General features: G+C 40.4%; 1 protein-coding gene and 2 long non-coding RNA genes across 4 annotated transcripts in view; 2 read left to right on the top strand and 1 right to left on the bottom strand.

Annotated features, from left to right (window-relative positions):
- Positions 1-334: 334 nt before the first annotated feature.
- Positions 335-3,214, top strand: LOC131533160 (uncharacterized). Its single transcript, XR_009269055.1, has 3 exons — positions 335-476; positions 933-996; positions 3,157-3,214. It is a non-coding gene; the product is annotated as an uncharacterized LOC131533160 (long non-coding RNA).
- Positions 3,215-4,229: 1,015 nt separating this feature from the next.
- ptchd1 (patched domain containing 1) lies at positions 4,230-17,068 on the bottom strand. Of its 2 annotated transcripts, none has more exons than XM_058765273.1 (4): positions 16,540-17,068; positions 15,252-15,726; positions 12,111-12,774; positions 4,230-8,953 (listed from the first exon to the last, which is right to left on the bottom strand). In XM_058765273.1, the coding sequence occupies exons 2-4, from the start codon at positions 15,597-15,599 to the stop codon at positions 7,302-7,304; spliced, it is 2,664 nt and encodes an 887-aa protein (XP_058621256.1). In that variant the 5' UTR covers positions 15,600-15,726; positions 16,540-17,068; the 3' UTR covers positions 4,230-7,301. The 2 variants fall into 2 exon arrangements, with proteins under 2 accessions (XP_058621256.1, XP_058621257.1); XM_058765274.1 differs by having other exon boundaries at positions 16,748-17,068.
- LOC131533159 (uncharacterized) overlaps positions 15,609-18,319 on the top strand; it is a 21,667-nt gene continuing 18,956 nt past the window's right edge. Inside the window, exon 1 of the long non-coding RNA XR_009269054.1 lies at positions 15,609-15,733. This is a non-coding gene — a long non-coding RNA (uncharacterized LOC131533159). The remainder of the gene's footprint in view (positions 15,734-18,319) is intronic.

The following is an 18,319-nucleotide window of genomic DNA, read 5'->3' as shown; positions in this document are numbered from 1 at the left end:
GTTAAATGTATTTTCTTGTAGGCTATTCCCCAAATTTATACGAGCTTGAGAAAGGCTGCAAAGAACAACATATAGAAAATAGCAAAATGTTGTTTAAAATTGACGTTGCTTATTTTAGATGGAACTACTCGTCACATCGCTGAAAATGTCAATCAATCAATCACGACGTGATTGCTTTCTACTTTCCTACTGACTTCCCGACTTCTTTTTGTGCTTAAACTTTTTAAGTAGAATTTCTGTGTTTTAAAACATCGACAAATACACTCGTTTTTCTTGTCTGACTTGTGTAATAGAGCAGTCTGGATTTGTTCATGAAGTCTTCCGCTCACCTGGTGTCGTCGCGCGTGATGCGCCTGAACACATCCTAAATTCGCGGCTCTTTCGCCGCTCTTAACTCCATCCAAACTGCTCCACGTGAAATAAATCCTGGTGCTGGTCGACGTGTGCTTGACTTTTCAACTGTCACGAATTAACAGGTAACGCAAAATAAGAAAGCAACGCAGTTCCAAAACAGGATAAAGTTAATAAGACAGTTCTTGTGGTTGAAAAAATGTTGTGACACTCCCATTACTGTGAGAACTTCGTGTTTCCAATAAGAGGATGACACGCCTTCCACTATTCTACACTTGGTGACTTTCCAGTCAGCAATACTGACGTTTTTCTTTGTCATAGAGCATTTAGTCATGATATTATTAATCTCTTCTGGAGTCTGATGACTGATATTGTTGCTGAAGTGTTTGCACTTTCTATTATTAAGGCTTAAAATGTTATCCTAAAGGGGTTGTTTTCTGAATCCCCTGACAGTATTAATTATAGGGTATGAATGAAATAATGAGATAAAGTGATAAGTAGGCCTGCTTGAAAAGCACTCTTACTGTCTTTTACCATGGTTACTTAATGAAAAGTGATCTGGTGGCAACTGGTTCTTTCAGGCACAGCGGGGACCAGGATGTGGACTCAGACATTTCCTGGACCCTCGGCAGCCTGTCAGTGGAGGTAAAGCATGCCCATCTGTGCATGCCTTGTGTCAGCCCTTCAGGGTTCTTCTTGCTCTTTCTCAGGGGTCAGACACCCTGGCTGTTTTCAGGATTGCTTATTTAGAGCGGTGCTAACGTCACACAGACAGCTCAAATATTCCATGACTTAGCGCCTTTCACCTGACTATGTGAAATGCGTCAGATGTAAAGACAGACGGGTATTTTATTAAGGAGGAGAATGTCATTTTTTTCTCATCTTAATGCTGTATGATATTCTTTTGGAGAAATCCAGAAAAGGAGATGTTATACAGAATGTTCCCGCTGCTCTTTTACATACAATGAAAGTGAATGTTGACTAGGAGCTGTACAGCTCTAAATATGGCAAAAAATCATAGAAGTTGTCTGTGTGACGTTTGAAGTCATCTGAAGCCATATGGCAGCTTTATTTGAAGATAATAACAAAATTTGTTGTTATGAAATTAGGTTATGAGAGACACAATAGGTATGTTAACATGCAATAATTTTCACCAGTCGAATGTAAGCCATTCACAGATTCTGAAGGATCAGTTTATTTTATATGCACCCTAAACTTTGCAAATATATTCACATATTTGTTTATAGTCCATGCGAATTACTTGTATGAGCAGTGCCTGATCACTGTGTTCAAAACTAGAGAAAGCCACCGTGAGTATAATTGTCAGTTTGCCTTGATGACATATTCAAAAAGGAAGCTGACATATATGTTAGAAGAGCTTCTAGCAACTATTAATAAATGTTTAGCCTCCTCCACTGACCAGTTCATTCAGACTGAGCTCCATTGGGTCGATTGCTGTGCTTTCATGAGGGCTTTTCAGTCCGATTCAGGTATCAATAGTAACAGATTATTTTGTTGCATGTAAATGTAGCTAGTGAGACCAATTTGTTTTTGCCTGTTCTATATATAAAGTTACTGTATGGCTTCAGACAACTTGAAATTAGTGTGAGTCCTATGATCCCCTTCCATAATGCTTTTGGTCATTTTTGAAGCTTGATGGTCACCAATTTACTTTTATTTTATGGAAAAGAGCAGTGGAGAACAGCATTTTTATATTCCATGGAAGCACGTCATACTGTTTTTTCAACAACATGAGGATGAATACATGATGACACCGCTTTAATTTTGGATGAACTACTCCTTTAAATATTACATATTTATATGTGAATGTGAATGGATGTGATATGGGTTGGTAGAAAAAGGAAGTTGAAAATGTAGGAAACATGTTTATGGCTTGGTGGGTGAAAGTGACAGAGAAAAATGATGTACGGAGGAGCACAGACCGGTTTAACATCTTTCTCCCCCTCAACTCTCCTGTTAGCCTCTCTGTAGCAGCTCTCTCTCTCTCACACTAAGACACACAAACAAAGCCACCTGTGAAAATGGCCCTCACACTTACAGCAGATCATCTTTTCTATTACACAGGGTGTGTCAATCCCTGGGGGCCCCTTTATCTCTTTTTCCTCTTTTTTTTTTTTTTTTTTTGTTGTTGTCAAGTTGTGAAATAAGCTTAGTATTTGTTTTTAGTAGTAGTTTGTTTTTATTGATCTTTTTTTTTTTTTTTTTTTAGTATTTTGTTTACACAGTCAACTAACACCAAATATTTTAAACACATTTTAAAATAATCACTACAATAAGATTGATTGTATTGTAAGAATCCAAAGTCTGAGACCACTAGTGAAAATGCACCTAATTTCATTTTAGTAAACTTTAATAGTATGTATGTTTTTTTATTAAATTATATGTATATATATATATATATATATATATATATATATATATATATATATATATATATATGAATGATTTGAGATTAATTGATAATGTTCCAAAGAATATCTTGTGGTTTAATGGAAGCAAAGCATTAGCTTTTGTATGATTTATAATAGCATTAATTAATAGCATTTATTGATATTTTGAGTTGATTTTATTTTTAGTTTTCATTTTTAAGTTTTTCATTTTGTGTGTTCTAATTTTAGTATTTTTAGCAAACTTATTTGTTTTAGTTTATTTCACATTCAGTTCAATTACTGATTTTTTTTTCTGAACAGTTTTAGTTAACAATAACAACTTAAATATTTCAAAGTATATATATTTTTATATTTAAACATGTTCAAAATCCTAAAACATTGTTTTTTTTTTCAGGTTTAAGTTTGGACCCCACTGTAAGTAGGAAGTGAGATGTATCATCAACAAAAGTGTGAGTACTGAATAATGTCTTCTTCTTTTATGACTTCCTCCTGATGGAAATGAGCTTTTCAGTAGACTGAGTTTCTATGGTTACGGATCACACCTGAAAAAATTGCTGAATCAAAAAGAAAACTGATGCACTTCTGTTTTTTCGTACCTCTGTCTATTGAACCACTCTGTGGTTGAGGTAATTTGCACATAACCATTTCTTTTTGTATACATATAACTAGCCTATTAGAATATATGGTGGCTGTTTCTCTTATGTGAAAGAGAAAAACTGACCTGGACAAAACAGTATTTGGTTACTTTAGTGAGGAGGCACACCCTTGGTGTCTTCTTCTGTAATCTCTGCTCATGATCAGTCTCTTTGGTGCTGATTAGATCCCACCCACAGCCAACCAGGACTGAGTTTGGGTATGCCACAGCATCTGCATGACTGCCAGTGGCATTAGACAGGAGGAAATGTGTCATGTGAAATTCAATACTCTTTGTGTAATGTTTGTTTCAAAGAAGGGAAAACTGCCCTATTCTTGTGCCTTTTTGCGCACAGACTAACACTGTCGTACAACTGTTCATATGGCTCTTGTTGCTGTAGTAATGAACCCTTTACTAATGGTAATGACAGCCTAGCAATTTTCACAGCTCTCTACACTAAAGAAGTCCTCTGAGAATCTGAGCGCTCTCAATGTGTAGAGGCTGTTGGTAATGTCACACTGTGGGAGTCGTTCCCCATTATGTTTCCATACTCGCTCTCCTTGTGTGTTGGTTCCTCTGGTTATACTGTAACACTATTAACCCTCATATATGGCATTGCACTTCATGCTTAATTTCATGCACTTTTTCCACCAATTAACAATGTCTACAACATTGTCATGTAATGGCACTGCCCACTAGATGGCAGCATGCTGCAAAACTGAAAACAGAGCGGAATAATTTATCCTATTTACTGTTAATACTTAATTTAATAAGGATTTGTAATAACACAAACAAATGATGCAACGTTGCTCTCTTTTTGTTTCACCCTCTTTTATTCTTCTGAAATTGATAGAAACAGATAAAAAAACAACAATCATCTCCAGAGGCATATCAGTCAGGTAGAATGCATGAACTCTAGGCTAAATTTGTGTGTGTGTGCGTGCGTGTGTGCAAACCAGTGTGGGTGTATAATATATACTTTTCCCCCCTCATTCTTCCCACTGGCTTTGACATCTTCAAAGGGCCTTGTGCCAATACTGCTTCACAGCAATCATATTTGGACTGAATAAAATAGTGGAGGTGTACAAACGAAATGAAAGGATGTAAGCCTGAGTGAATCTCTATGAAAGCAGAGATATGTGAAGGGCTTTGCATTGAATGTTCAAATCCAGCAGTTTTGACAGACAGGAAGGACAAATAAGAGATTGTAAAGAACATGAACTTTTAAGCTTCATTTATAACATGAAGATCGTTCTAGGTCCATGATATTTCTCTTAAAGGGTACACGCTTTCAAGTACAGGCAAGTACATAGACACAACTGGACCATTTTACCCACATAAAACCAAGCTGATTCCAACAAAATGACAGCTGTCCAACTAGATAGATAGATAGATAGATAGATAGATAGAAAATGGATTAGACATGATTGATACTATTACACTGCACAAAATCATTTTCTTAATGAGTATTTTTGTCCTAATTTGTTTCATGGTCATTTTTCATCTTGTTTCTATGTCCAAAAATGATAAATGTACTTAACCAAAATTGCATTACTTATTAAGGCATATATATGTTCTCTGAAAACAAGATCATTGTTCAAATATAACTAAATTTAGTTTTTTTAGGCTTAATACAAGAAAACTACTATTTGTCAAAAGGGTAAGAAAAATATATTTAATGCAAGATTTGTCCTCGGGGAAAAAAGCCTTAATATCTTATGCTGATTTATTTGTCATGGAAATGTATTTGAGTTTGTTGTTAGAGTTAGGGTTATAGGTTAGAGATAGAGATGTTAGATAAACAAAAGTACAGGTAAAAAAATAATAATAATAATAATTCAGTATAGGGCCTTTCAAAACAAAAAGGTGATGAACAAAAAAGATGTTTCTAATGTATTTCAGTGCTATTCAGAGATCAGTGAAAGCTCTATTTACAGCACTGTTCTGAGATCAGACATAGCTGTCTGAGTGCTTCACTGAGATCAGCAACAGCTGAGATCAGTAAAAGCTGCAGTTGGGTTGCTGGTCTGAGATCACTCAGAGATGTTAGAACACTTTAATTAAATTGTTGAGAGAGTCTTTCAGAGCACTATCCTCAGATTAGTCAGAAAGAGTATTGAGTACTGGCTACTTCATTGAGATGAGTAAGATCAGCTGTGAGAGGCTCTAGCAACTGTAAATGCTGTATATATGGGCTGATTTAATTATCGGTTTTATTATTATAGGTGTATATCTCGATGTTTATATCTCATGCTTGTGGGCTGTGCAGTGATTCAGGAGTGCTACTTAGGAGGAGATTGGAGTAGGTGAGGACCATCAGTCAAGTAGCGGGGGAATGATCCAAAAAAAAAAAAGCCTATTTTTCAGCTGCCACATTAAGTGTGTGTGCAAATGTTTCCAATCATGTGCATGTCTAACTGTCTTTTTCCTTTTCTTGTCCTTGATATGATTATCTGTAGCTATGCATTCAGCAATATTTCACAAGCTGCAACATAACCTTTCTATTATGCCACAGTCATCATAAATATCAATGTCACAGTCCACATGTGTGCTTGAGAAAGGGGACTTGAAAAAACCCTATGCCCCAACCCCCGCCCCAGCTGCCTTAAAGCACTAATCCCTGCACAAAAACAGTAAGGGTTGGAGCTAAAGGGGATGCTATTATACCTCATGATTGATTTGATATCAATTGCTTTTGGGACTGAGGAGAACTTGAAAAGTAAGAGGATTTGATTGGCCAGATGCTCCTTTCCTATACTCTCTTTCTGCTCCAGGTCTCCGTATATATATTTTTTGAACCTCTCATACACAGAGGGCAAAGGAGAGTGAAAACGAAGGGACTCTGGCTCATGCATATTGATGAAGAGCATTGTCTGTGACAAGGTGATTTTCAGCATTTTTAAAGGCAAACAAAATAAGCAAGAACCAGCAGGGATAAATCCTTCATAGATTATACTCCCCACTGCAGTACGACTTAATTGGTAACCAATGCCCTTATTGAACTTAGAGGGTAGGAAATTATACATACATTATGCAACTAAACTGTGACCAGAGTTACCATGGAAGCATTTCACAGCATACCAACCTGTTAGCAGAGTCTTGCTTCTGTGTATCTCTCAGAAGCATCCCCACCCCCTTCCGTCCTTTTCTTTCACCCGCCCATTTTTTTCTCTCTTATACATTCCTTTATGGAAGATGAGCCATAAATGCCTCTGAGACATCGGTCATGGGGGACTTCCACCATGGTCAGTGAAAATACTTTTCAAATACTATGTAATTTTAATACCACCATATACCAAAATACAAATGTATGGTCCAGACCAAAAAATCTAACCTCTGAGAAGACAACATTGGGCGCATTAAAGTCATGGCTATCAGCAGGTATGAATATGGCTGCTTGGTCTTTAGCTTAGTGCCCCGTGAGAGTCTTAGTATGGTTCTTGGGGCATCAGAAACATTGTAAGTCTCTATCTACGCCTTTTCAAAGCAATTGCTTGTTACTGTTTCTGCTCTACTGCTGCTGTAATACTGCAGACCAGAGGAGCCCCCCTCTGTGATTATCTGCAACTGTGCAGCAGTGTGGCCTTCCTCGCTCTCATTGAGCTGCAGCAAAACCTGCATAGGGCTTTTACCCTGACAATGATACACCCATTGTTAATGGCTCAACCTCAAACTCATCTGCTTTTACCATCAAACAAAAGCCTTGTTTAAAATGTGGCCTTATACTAAAGAACACCCATAAAGTACTTAAAAGCCATCTAGAGGCTTTTAAGTATGGGAACTGGAAGCCCAGCTGCACAAAGGCTAACTCTCATATCTCAGGTCTCCTTATGCCACCCCCTGGGGGTGTTTTGTTTTTTTCTCTCTTTTACATCCTCCAGACTACCTCTCTTTTGGGCATGTGGTCAGACAGTGGTTATCTGATCAACCACTCGTGTGCTGTCCACCATCTCCACGCACTCAATTTCCTCCCGGTTTTCTGCAGCATTCTTTCTCTCCCTCCGTTTTTTCTTGGAGGGAGGCAAGAAGGTAAGCAGGACGGGGAGAATGGCCAAACAGTGGAAGGCGGTGATGATGGCGGTGAGAAAGAGGCACCTGAAGAGCGTGCGGGTGAGATTCGAGGGCACGGCTGCGAGAGGGAGCAGAGCAGCCCCATAGCACAAGTAGCTCTGAAGGGCAGGAACTCCATGTCGCTCCAGAGCCAGTTTCACCCAGCGCGTACGCGTGGATTCCCGCCCTAGAGCGAATGCAGACACCAGCGGAGCACTGGAGTCTACAGCATAGTTCACGCCGTAGATCAGACACAGCACTGAGACGCAGTCTAACTCTACCCGCCACAGGGTCATGAAACCCACCAGACCGAACTCAACAGAGGCTACTGTCACAGTCAACCAGGCATTCACCAGTGGGTCAGCTGCCAAGAAGGTGGAAAAGAAGAGCAGAAAGAGAGCAGCGATGCAAGAGTTTTTCAGGGGTGCTCCAACAGATGAAGCATAACGGTCCATATACACAAAGGATGGATTGAAGATGATGAACTTCACCCTGGAGGTCAGCGATAACTTCCTTAGTGTGTCCAGCAGGATAGACATCTCCTCTCGTTTGTTTTCTGTTGTCTTGGCCACTAGAAACATACGCGAGGCTACCACATCAAATTCCCCATCCGCACGTTTGGCAAAGATGATATCATCTGAGAAATGCACATATCGGGGTTGGCGCAAAAAGCCAGACCGCAAGCGCTCTGTGAAGTTGCTGCGTGACAGGCTAGTGGTGATGTTCAGCCCGTGAAGGTAGTTGAGGTAACTCTCAAACCAGGAGATGCGTTCAAAACCTTTGGTGTATTCCAGTAGGTCCTCTTGCACACTCGTGTTCCAGTACTCAATGGACTCGTAGATGTAGAAGCCAATCACGGGGCTGTAGCTGCTGAAATACCGCTGCTGTGCACGGGTGTATGCTATAGTGCTTGTTTCAGTGGCAACCACATTACTAAGATCTGACCCTTCACTGACCTGAAGGTAGCCCATGAGGGCAAAGGAAACATAAACCAAGTAGAACAGAACCACGAATGGTTTGACGTAGGTGTTGGTGATCCAGTCACAGTAGTACCGCTTCATAAAGGCTACCAGCAGGTGACTCTCATAAGCACGCAGTGGTCCTGCATCTGTTGCCTCCTCGTTGTAATGAGTGTACATGAGAAAACGGTACCACGCCGGCTTCTGCTGCAGCAACTCAGGCTTTGGTACACGCCTGCAGAAAAGACTGTGGCGGTAGTTGTTTTCCAGGTAGCCGGCAAACACCAGGTTGGAGCCGTAGAAGGTGAGGATGTAGAGGTAGTTGAAGAGGACTGAGATACAGGCGTTTCGACAAAAGAGACGCACGGCCTCAATGTTTGTGAATGGACTGGCCCCGATGCCGAAGGTGACCACGTGCAAGGCCGTGCTAGCTGTGAAGGGCAGCATACAGTCAGAGAACACTGCAGCAACCCTCTCCTTCACATGCTGGTCCTCGCGGGTCCGACGCCAAGACGACAGCATCTCAAATGTGCCAAACAAGCCATGACCTGGAAGAGATGAAGAGAGAAAATGTCTTTCAGTGATTTATAAACGTGAATTGGAATGGTCTAAGCATAGCTTGGAATGATTTTGACAGGCAGCTCTTTCAAGTGACATAAATGGCTGCTGGGAAAAGAGGAGACGTAAATAATTGAACAAAACGGTGACAAGACAGTCACTCTGCAGCTGCATCGCAACAATGGATGTGAGGGAAAAACAGATGCTCTCTTTCTCTGGCTCTGGCACTGCTTTTTTGGAACAAATCTAAGTCAAAAAGTGTTTAGCATGCATTGTAACATTTATACATCCATCAATGAAATCTAATTCTAATCCAATTCAATTCAGTCTATACATACTGTAGCCTATAGAAAACACCATTCCTAATTTATAGCTCCTCACCAGTGCAATTTACTGGAAAATCAATCAAAATAAAGCAAGTATTCAAAGCAAAGCAAAGCCAAAGAAGCCTCTTGGCCACCACCACCTCTATTTACAGAGCATGATCTAACTATAGCCCGCTCTCTTTTCCTCCATCTTCACAGCTGATGACTTTGTAGCTAAATAAATCTCAGTCACACTCACACACGATAGCCACATGTCATGTAAAATTGATCTGATGAAAGAAGAAAGCCTTATGGATATGAGGAAGGCTGACAGCCCCTGTAGCCTTGGGACTTTATAGAAGCACAGAAGCCCAAGACATTAGGCAAACTGGGTCAGCCTACTTTTAGAAGTTGACATAAAGGAACCCAGGGTCCAAGTCATCATGACAAAGCTGACACTCTTACACCATAACATATATTTACATATGCTTTCACATTCTATTGGTCTTTTTTCAGTTTCCTCTCTAGCTTTAGACATCACTGGCTCATGCAGGCAGAGTGAGCAGATGGCTCTCACCTACAGGGTTGCCACGGCATCAGTGACTCATCATTCATGACGGAGGTTCCCTCAGTCCGATACCGCCTGTACTGCCTCTCACACAAACCTGGGATGTGTGCCCGGCACAATAGCTAGCAGAGTCACCAGACAGCACTGGCCTGAGGTCGTGGCCTCCACGATTGGACTCAAGTGTTCTGATTTTCGGCAGAGCTAAAGGTCTCAAATTAAACTAATGGGCAGTAAGAGGAGATTGTTGCTAAACCAAACAATCAAGCTCTGCGAGTAAGACAAACAAAGTGAGAGAGAGACTGTAATTTTATTCTCATGCTGTTTTCTCACACTTTTGTCTTCGCTCTCTGCCTCTACCATAGACGTTTTCCTCTTCACTAATTGAACCGACTATATTATTTCCACTCATCTCAATGTAACACACAGAGACTGATTCTCAGTATGCAAGTCTTTTATCTGCTGATCATCTCCCAAGATGCAGTGCAGTCTTTTTCTCTTCATAAACATGACATTAATCTTAGCAATTATGGCCTATGAAATCTCTCCCTTCCATCTTTCCAATATCATCAGAGGACTGTCAGATGATCCCAGTTGACAGCTAATGTCCTTGTAATGGAATTTGTTTTAAATAAAAGGCTGGTGGCCTACAGAGATAAGGCCTATTGTTTTGTCAGACATCGGTTGTGTTGTACTTAAATCCCTGTTTTTCTCTGAACCCCATTCAACCCAGTATGAACAACCTGCAATGACACTGATATGCCATGACACTGGGTGGCTCTGGTAAGTTCTGTTTTTACGCTAAGAAAGAGCTCTGTAAGGAGATGCTGTCACCCGGGCTGCGATTGGAAACCAGTGGGGAGAATTCTGAGACTGCTGACGTTGAGTGGCACAATTGCCAAGGTTGGGATTGAACTGTAGAAGCATTGTAACAAGGACACAGATGTCAGTCTTCTTGAGATAGAAATGCAATAGTAATTTTGTGGAGTGGGTGGCACAGGGGTCAATATAAACGCATCGTCTCTCTGCCTTCTGGTCTTTTTTTCGCAAGCCCTTGTTTTTCTTTTCCATTTTTTTTCTTCTCATTTCTCTGTCTTTCACCCCAGCCTGTTATTTTCTCAACAGAAGCCTCCTCCCACACGTGGCACTAATTGCTGTGTGTAAGAGATGGCCAACGAGCGAGATGGATGTGATCTGTCAGGATGCATGTATGCGTGTTGGTAATTAGTCGCAAGAAATCTGCTCGTGTGAATCTGTTCCACAAGCACACAGTTGATTCACCCGGAATGGCTCATGGATAGAAGACAAAAGAAGGGGGTGGAATTCCTCTAAAGGCTGTTGAGCTCTATCAGGAATTCCTTTGATGTGGAGCGTTTCATTTTTAATGATACACCTTGACAAAAGTGCAGTGCGGAGCTTTCCGGACAGTCAAAAGGTGTACTCGTTTAACCTGACAGTCCTTTAAAATACAAGCAGTCACAGTATGTAAATGGAAGATCAAAAGAACAGAACGAATATGCAAACAGCAATGGCGGCTAGTGATTAGTGAGAAAACAGAACAAATCACTGGGATGATGCATATACCATTCAAAAGTTTGGATTCAGTTATTCAGCAAGGATGCATTAAATTAATCAAAAGTGACAGTAACAAGTTTTGGTTTGCAATTGAAAATTTTGTTTTAGATAAACACTGTTCTTTTAAACATTCTTTTCATTAAAGAATCCTGAAAAAAAAAGTCGAACACACACTTTTGTTTCCACAAAACAATCAAACAGCACAACTGTTTTCAACATTGATAATAAAAAGAAATGTTTCTTGAGCACCAAATCATCCAACGCTATCTGACAACCAATTTGTATATTTTGTACGATTTGTCTACACCCCAGTGATGGGTAGGTTTAGGGGCAGGTTAGGGGTAGGTCATTCGAACGAATTCATATGAATTGGAGAGCTTGTAAAATATGTGTCGTACAAATTCATATGAGTGAGGTCGTACAAATTAGTCACCTCATAAAATATGTACGAACTGCCATGAAATCGGGTTGAATCAACATATTAGAATCATTTCTGAAGAATCATGTGACACTAAAGACTGCAGCTGGCTACTGAAAATTCAAGTTTTTCCATCACAGGAAAAAATTACATTTTAAAAATGATAATATTTCACAAAATCTCTCTCTCTTTTTTTTTTTTTTTTTTTAAAAAAAACCAAACTTTTGAACAGTATTGCACATTTTTGCATTATAGGAGGACAGGAAGGAGTAATAAAATCTCACCTAACATGACAAACGGGATGCCCAGGTATGTTGAATTGTATTTCCCTCCTGTGAGGTTTAAAATGCCTGCAGAGGTGAGTGTAGCGAGGCTGACAGTCACTAGAGCCAGAAGACCCAGCCAAGGCTTTGTACGCACACAGTCTCGCATTGAGCAGCACAGCATGGCCAGCGAGAGGCACACAGCCAGGCTAAAGAGCAGTGGCCGTTCTGATACTCGACTGGTCCTTTGGAAGTCCCTTTGAAGAGAAGAGGAAGTGAAGGGGTATAGGCTAAGCTCTGGATGAACCTTTCCAAAGTTCTCCAACTCCTTGCAGAACAGCAGCTCCCAGGTGGCCGCCACCACTTCGTTCAGTGGGCTGGCCGCTTGCAGGTAGTATGTGAGTTGAAGGGCTCGAGCAGAACGCACCCCGTCTCTCCCTCCGCCTGCCAGGACTCCGCCCAGTTGGTGCCCAATGTAGGCCTCCCGCCCATCTTTGAGTTTGGTGATAGGGTAACGCAGAGGGGGTACTGAATGGTTGGATGCCCGTGCTGATCTCATCTCCTCCAGAACCCGCAGGATGTCGTCCACGATGCAGCTCTTGCTGTCATCCAACAGGCAGAGGTGGGCAAAGGTGTAGTTGAATCCCAGCATAGGAACCTGGATCTGAGTGATTGTGTTGTGTAGCTTGGGGTGGAAAAAGAGGGATAAAAAAAGATAGATTTTACTAATTATGTACAGGTGAATAGAGATGAACTATATTTGATTTAGTCAATGAAAAGATATGCACTACCATTCAAAAGTATGATCAAAAATACAAGAACTACTATTTTATTTTTATATCTTTTAAATGTTATTCTTGTGGTGGCAAAGCTGAATGTCACATAATTGAATGAATCCTTTTTGAATAAAAGTGTTAATTCTTTCAAAAAACAAAAAAGAAGAACAGGTGAAATGCTCAAGAGTAAACTTTAAGTATGTGATAATGTCAATATTTCATCGCATTCAGTTGCAACTATCATGTTGCCAGGCAACAAAAAAGCATGTCGCTGCAGGAAGAGTGTGGCAACAGTTTTACTTCCTGTTTAAAAACACAAACACAACATCAAAGAAAAACTTTTTGACTTCCTTCCTAGGCAATCCATGTGAGAGGAGGATTGATTGTCCTCTGAGGTCAGTCTCTCTGCGTTGTTAATGTCAGACTGATTAGACTGTGTCAGACTCAGATCACCGGGGGAGGCTGCCTCCTCCAATGCTCCTCAGGCCTCCTCGAGCAGCAAAGAAATGTCAGACACACACCAATCAGACCTCTAATTGCTCAAGCTTGATAATTAACCCTCAGTTGGAGACTAAAGCATGACATCTGCATGCCCACAATCTCTGACCTAGACGGACGCTCCAAATGGGCTGTCTGCTCTTTATGCATTGGAAACAAAGGGCATAGAAGAAAATATATTTACGACACAGAATATAATCACCTCAAGTCCTTTGAACCATGATTTTTCCTTCTTTCAGAAACAGATCAGATCTCGGAATATGCAATTGTCACACTGCATTCGACTCTATCAAATCATGGCTCAGCAGAGGAGAGCTAACCTCATTCCCAAAGGTGGTCTGTGATACAGTGAACAAGGTTATACCAAGACCTGTTGTTCTATTTCTGGACTATACAATGCATTGTGAATATTAAAAAGTTCTTAAGATGTGGTTGCTGCTCACAGCTCTGGCTTAGTTCAGTTAGCTTAGGAAAATTGAAATGAATGTTTCCAGTTAGAAAGGATGAGTCTAAATGCACAGGAAGTGAGTACTTTGCATTTAATAATAAAGTGTCTATGCTTGCAAAATGTCAATATGAAATGTGAAGCCACAATTTCATCTGCATTCCACAAAAAGATGTGAAGTACTCATTTGGTTTTTGCCTGAAGTTAAGATTTCTCACAAGTACAGTATAAGCAGAAGTTGCCAGCATCATATTTCATGTTGGTGGTGTCTGGGGGAGTGAATTTTGGAGCTGGGTTGGGAAGCTGTGTTACAAGAAGATAAAGTAGGCCACAAGCTAACACTCTGACCGGCACATTGGATGAAATATTTCTAATATTAAAAAATATATATGATCCGGGGAGAGCCGTGGGAAGAAAACTTTCCTTGACATCCTGTTAATATCATAGCACCTGTATCACACAGGGGAGTTAAAATTACAGATTTGTTTAGTTTTAATGGACAGACATGTTGTCAGAGTTATATGCCAGTGATTCCTGAGTATTGGGACAAAAAATGTATACAAAAATTAAATAAATGATTATGGATTACAGAATTACCTACCATTTTCTCACGTACTATGGGACTACTATCACACTTTAAAAAATGCTGTGTTAAATACAACCCAGCACTGGGTACAATATGGACGAAGCCAGCGATTGGGTTGTTTTAACCCAACTGTTGGTTGAAAACAACCCAGCATGTGTTCTGTCCAATATTTACCCAGCACTGGGTTGTATTTAACCCAACATTTTTTAGAGTGCAGATACAATATTTAATTAACATACATTACATAAATATTGATTAATCTAGCATTTTGACAAAAATACTTATTTTTCATATCACACATGTATTAAATGTATTGAATTTCTTTTCCTTTTTGTATTGCTAATAGGAGCAACTTAAAGCAAATGAAATTATCTAAAAACCTCAAACAAGTTCTTTACAGTTTGTGTTATTCACATAATGTTGTGAATGTAGCCTAAGCATTACGTAAATTTGTACAATAAATAAATAAAAAACGCTATACACACCAGAACCTGTGACTCTGTTGAACTGATAAAATATGAAAAGAAGAACTTGAGTATAAAAACTGAATTAGCGATTGATATTACGTAAGCACAATTTTTTTTTTAATGTAAATACCCAACAGTGCTGGAAAAAGCAGAACTAAGTTATTAAGCCGAATAAGAGAATATATTAAATTATCTCTGATTTCAGGAACGTGTGACTTTTCTTTACATGTTTTACCTGTAAAATATGAGAAAGACTAAGCTTTAGGGAAAAGTTGGATCTGCGAACAAGTAGCTCAATTAACACAATACTGTTTTATGGAGTCCTGACAACATTATTGCAACATTTTAAACTGAGAAACAACGCAATTACTCCAGTGAAAGGTCGCTCACCTTTAGGACTGAGTTAACATGGTGAGGGTCCAACACGCTCCCCCTGCGGGAAGTCACGATGACCCGGCCATATCTGCCGGGTGTTTGCAAATCCGAGTAGAGGGTGTGTTTGGATCGGTTTACGGGGAACAAACTATCCACCAAGTTCCCCTCGATCTTCGCCAGGCTGTGTTTGGGGGCTAACAGGTACTCCACGTTTTCCTCTATGCGGTATCTGCTGAAGCTCGCGCCCAGCAGGATGGAGATCAGCACGGGCGCGGAGGCGAAAAACACCGGGTGATTGGCGACAAAGTGGCCCAGTTTGTGGAATGACGTCCTGAGCCCTTCGTGCAACACTTGTCGCAACATCCTAGAATGCAGCAACAGCGCAAGGGCGACGAACCAGCATCAGCATCAGAGATCCGGAGCATCAGTGTTCAACCCACGCAGCTGGATCACTGAAATGATGAAGCGTTGCGTTGAATCTCATCAGGTCCTTTTGGGTCAGAGACATTTTGTTAGTAATGCATTTACTTTACTTTTAAGAAAAAAGATAAGTCAGAATGAAAATGCATTCGAAACGCTGCAGCGTTGGGTGATTGTTTGCATGTGGCAATATCAGTGTGCGCATTATTCAGAGACTTTCAAAGGGGACGACTTTTCTTTCAGTATTCTGTCAGTAATTTTGGGGTGCAGTCGGTTGAGGTTCGTTTCGCGCAAAACGGTATTTGGCGTCGCTTGTACAGTTAGCTACCCTGCAAATACCTCAAAGACGTATTAAACAACTCGCTGAAAGGGTTTGTGATATGCAATCTATAATGAAGTCATAAATAATGAGACTATTATGATTTATCGATGTATCATCGCACATCGAGAAGCGAAAGAGCGTTGCTATGGTTATCTTCTCAGAATAACGCTATTTCTCTACACGAGCGTGTATTTTAGTACAATTCTGACTAATTTGTAATCTAACTTTAACTGAAACTTCGTTTGAAATATACACTTGTGCAAAAATACATACTTTTAAGAACCCTCAAACCATTTGTTTCGGCTTCATTTTTGGGTTCAAACCTTAATTTTGGGGTCAACACCCAAACCCCTCCTCCCCACCCCATAATTCGCACCCTGGGCAATTGTGGTCACTTTTTAAGGGAGTGACAGGTTATAGGCTATTCATAGACAGAAAACCCCTAAACCGGCACGACGAGCTGAAAAGTGGCAAAAAAAATAAATAAATAAATAAAAAACACTGTCTGGTTTAAACTGTTTTTTTTTCGACAGGGAAAAGAAGATGGTTCTGAATTATTACCAGTCACGTCTTTGCAGTTTCATGCCATCTGAGAGACCCAATTTCCATAAATGCGTCGTTGATCCGAGTGCCAGGAATTATATGCTCGTTTCTCGTAATAGAAACGAATCACTTTTCTCTTTGAATAGGCTATCTCCACAGCGTCTTAGAAAGGATGAATCCAGTACATATCGGTGTATTTCTAACAGTGAACTGGTCGTGTACTTACAAACAGTTTCAAATGCGCAAATACAGTTTTGTATATTCCATTATCTACGAGGTGCGTGTCATTGATCCATATTAATCCCGTACCGCGCCCAGCACGACCGCTATCCGTTGTTACCAATCTGAAAACACGAATCTCCACCACCGACCGGCGGTGCAGAATGCGTGCGGGCTCCGCGCAGCTCCAGCTCGGCCACTTGTGTGCATTTCCGTACCGAGTTAAGGCATTCGTTTACTGCGCAAGGCAGCTCGACACAAAATATTCACAAACGAACGCGATGCGGCACTTAATTGCTCAGTTACGGAGCTGATTCAGAAGTTCCAGTTTCCCGAAGAGCCGGCCGGTGAATGCCGGTGGTGCCCCCACCCCCTTTACACCTAATCACGGGAATGGGGTTGTGGAAAGGCGAAAGGAAAGCTTTTCTGATTGGTCTGTTAACGTTAGACCATACAAGAGATAATAACACACAGAGACAACGATTATGTGACGGAATGGATCTGCGTGACAGCCTGTTAAAAACTGACGTATTATAGAAACTGTTTGCAATTACTGTGCTAATTTACACGTACAATTATTTTGTCAGTACACACAGAGCACAAGCGCTTTATGTTATCACCGTTAAAATGAATACATTTGGCATGGAAAAACAGGATTTAATACTTTTTCTCAACACCCTGAAAAGTCTTACACAAACTGATATTTGCCTCTACAGAAGGGGAAAAGTGCTCAGAACCAAAAGCCAGTCATAGGCTTGATTCAGCACCATGGACAGAGATGAATGAAGTACTGCTTTTGGTCTTTTTGGAGGATCTGGTGGAGAACTCTTTTGAAGATAAATTTGGGGACCATTAAAAGAACAGTTCACCCAAAATGAAAACTTGCTCAAAATTAACTCACCCTCAGGCCATCTGAGATGAGATTTGATCAGGTAGATGAGTTAGTTTTTTCGCCAGAGCAGAGTTTGATCAATTTAGCCTTAAATCATTATCTTACCAGTTGGATCCTTTGCAGTGCATCGGTTTGAAGTTGAAAGCATCTTAATGATTAATTTATTACAAACATACAGTTTGTCGTTTCACTTGATGTTAAGATGGACTGGAGTCATGTGGATTACTTGTGAATTATTGTGATGTTTTCATCATCCGTTTGGACTCTCATTCTGACAGCACCCATTCACTGCAGAGGATCCATTGGTATGCAAGGGATGTAATGTTAAGTTTCTCCAAATCTGTTCGGATGAAGAAACATACTGAGGGTTTTCAGCAAATTTTCAGTTTTAGGTGAACTATTCCTTTAAGTCAATATACGTTTTAAAGTTTACCATGATGTTTTGTCTCCTTTTGATGTGCTTTTGGTATTATTGGCACAATTGCCCAGCTTCTACCTGAAATTGCACAATTCTTACAGCTGGTCTCCTTCTGTATTCTTAATCATGGCCAGGGTTATACTGTCCCAGGTCTCTTTGAATTCCTCAGACAGACAGTCTCTGGCCGACAGATCATTTAATAACACTGTAACAGTCTGCTGGAGTGCAGGGGCATAGCTCTGGATCTACCCATGCATGTCTAATTAAGA

The sequence above is a fragment of the Onychostoma macrolepis genome, chromosome 24, assembly GCF_012432095.1.
Source record: "Onychostoma macrolepis isolate SWU-2019 chromosome 24, ASM1243209v1, whole genome shotgun sequence".
Taxonomy (NCBI): domain Eukaryota; kingdom Metazoa; phylum Chordata; class Actinopteri; order Cypriniformes; family Cyprinidae; genus Onychostoma; species Onychostoma macrolepis.
The sequence above is the reverse complement of the archived record's forward strand: the minus strand, read 5'-3'. Positions and strand labels throughout refer to the sequence as shown.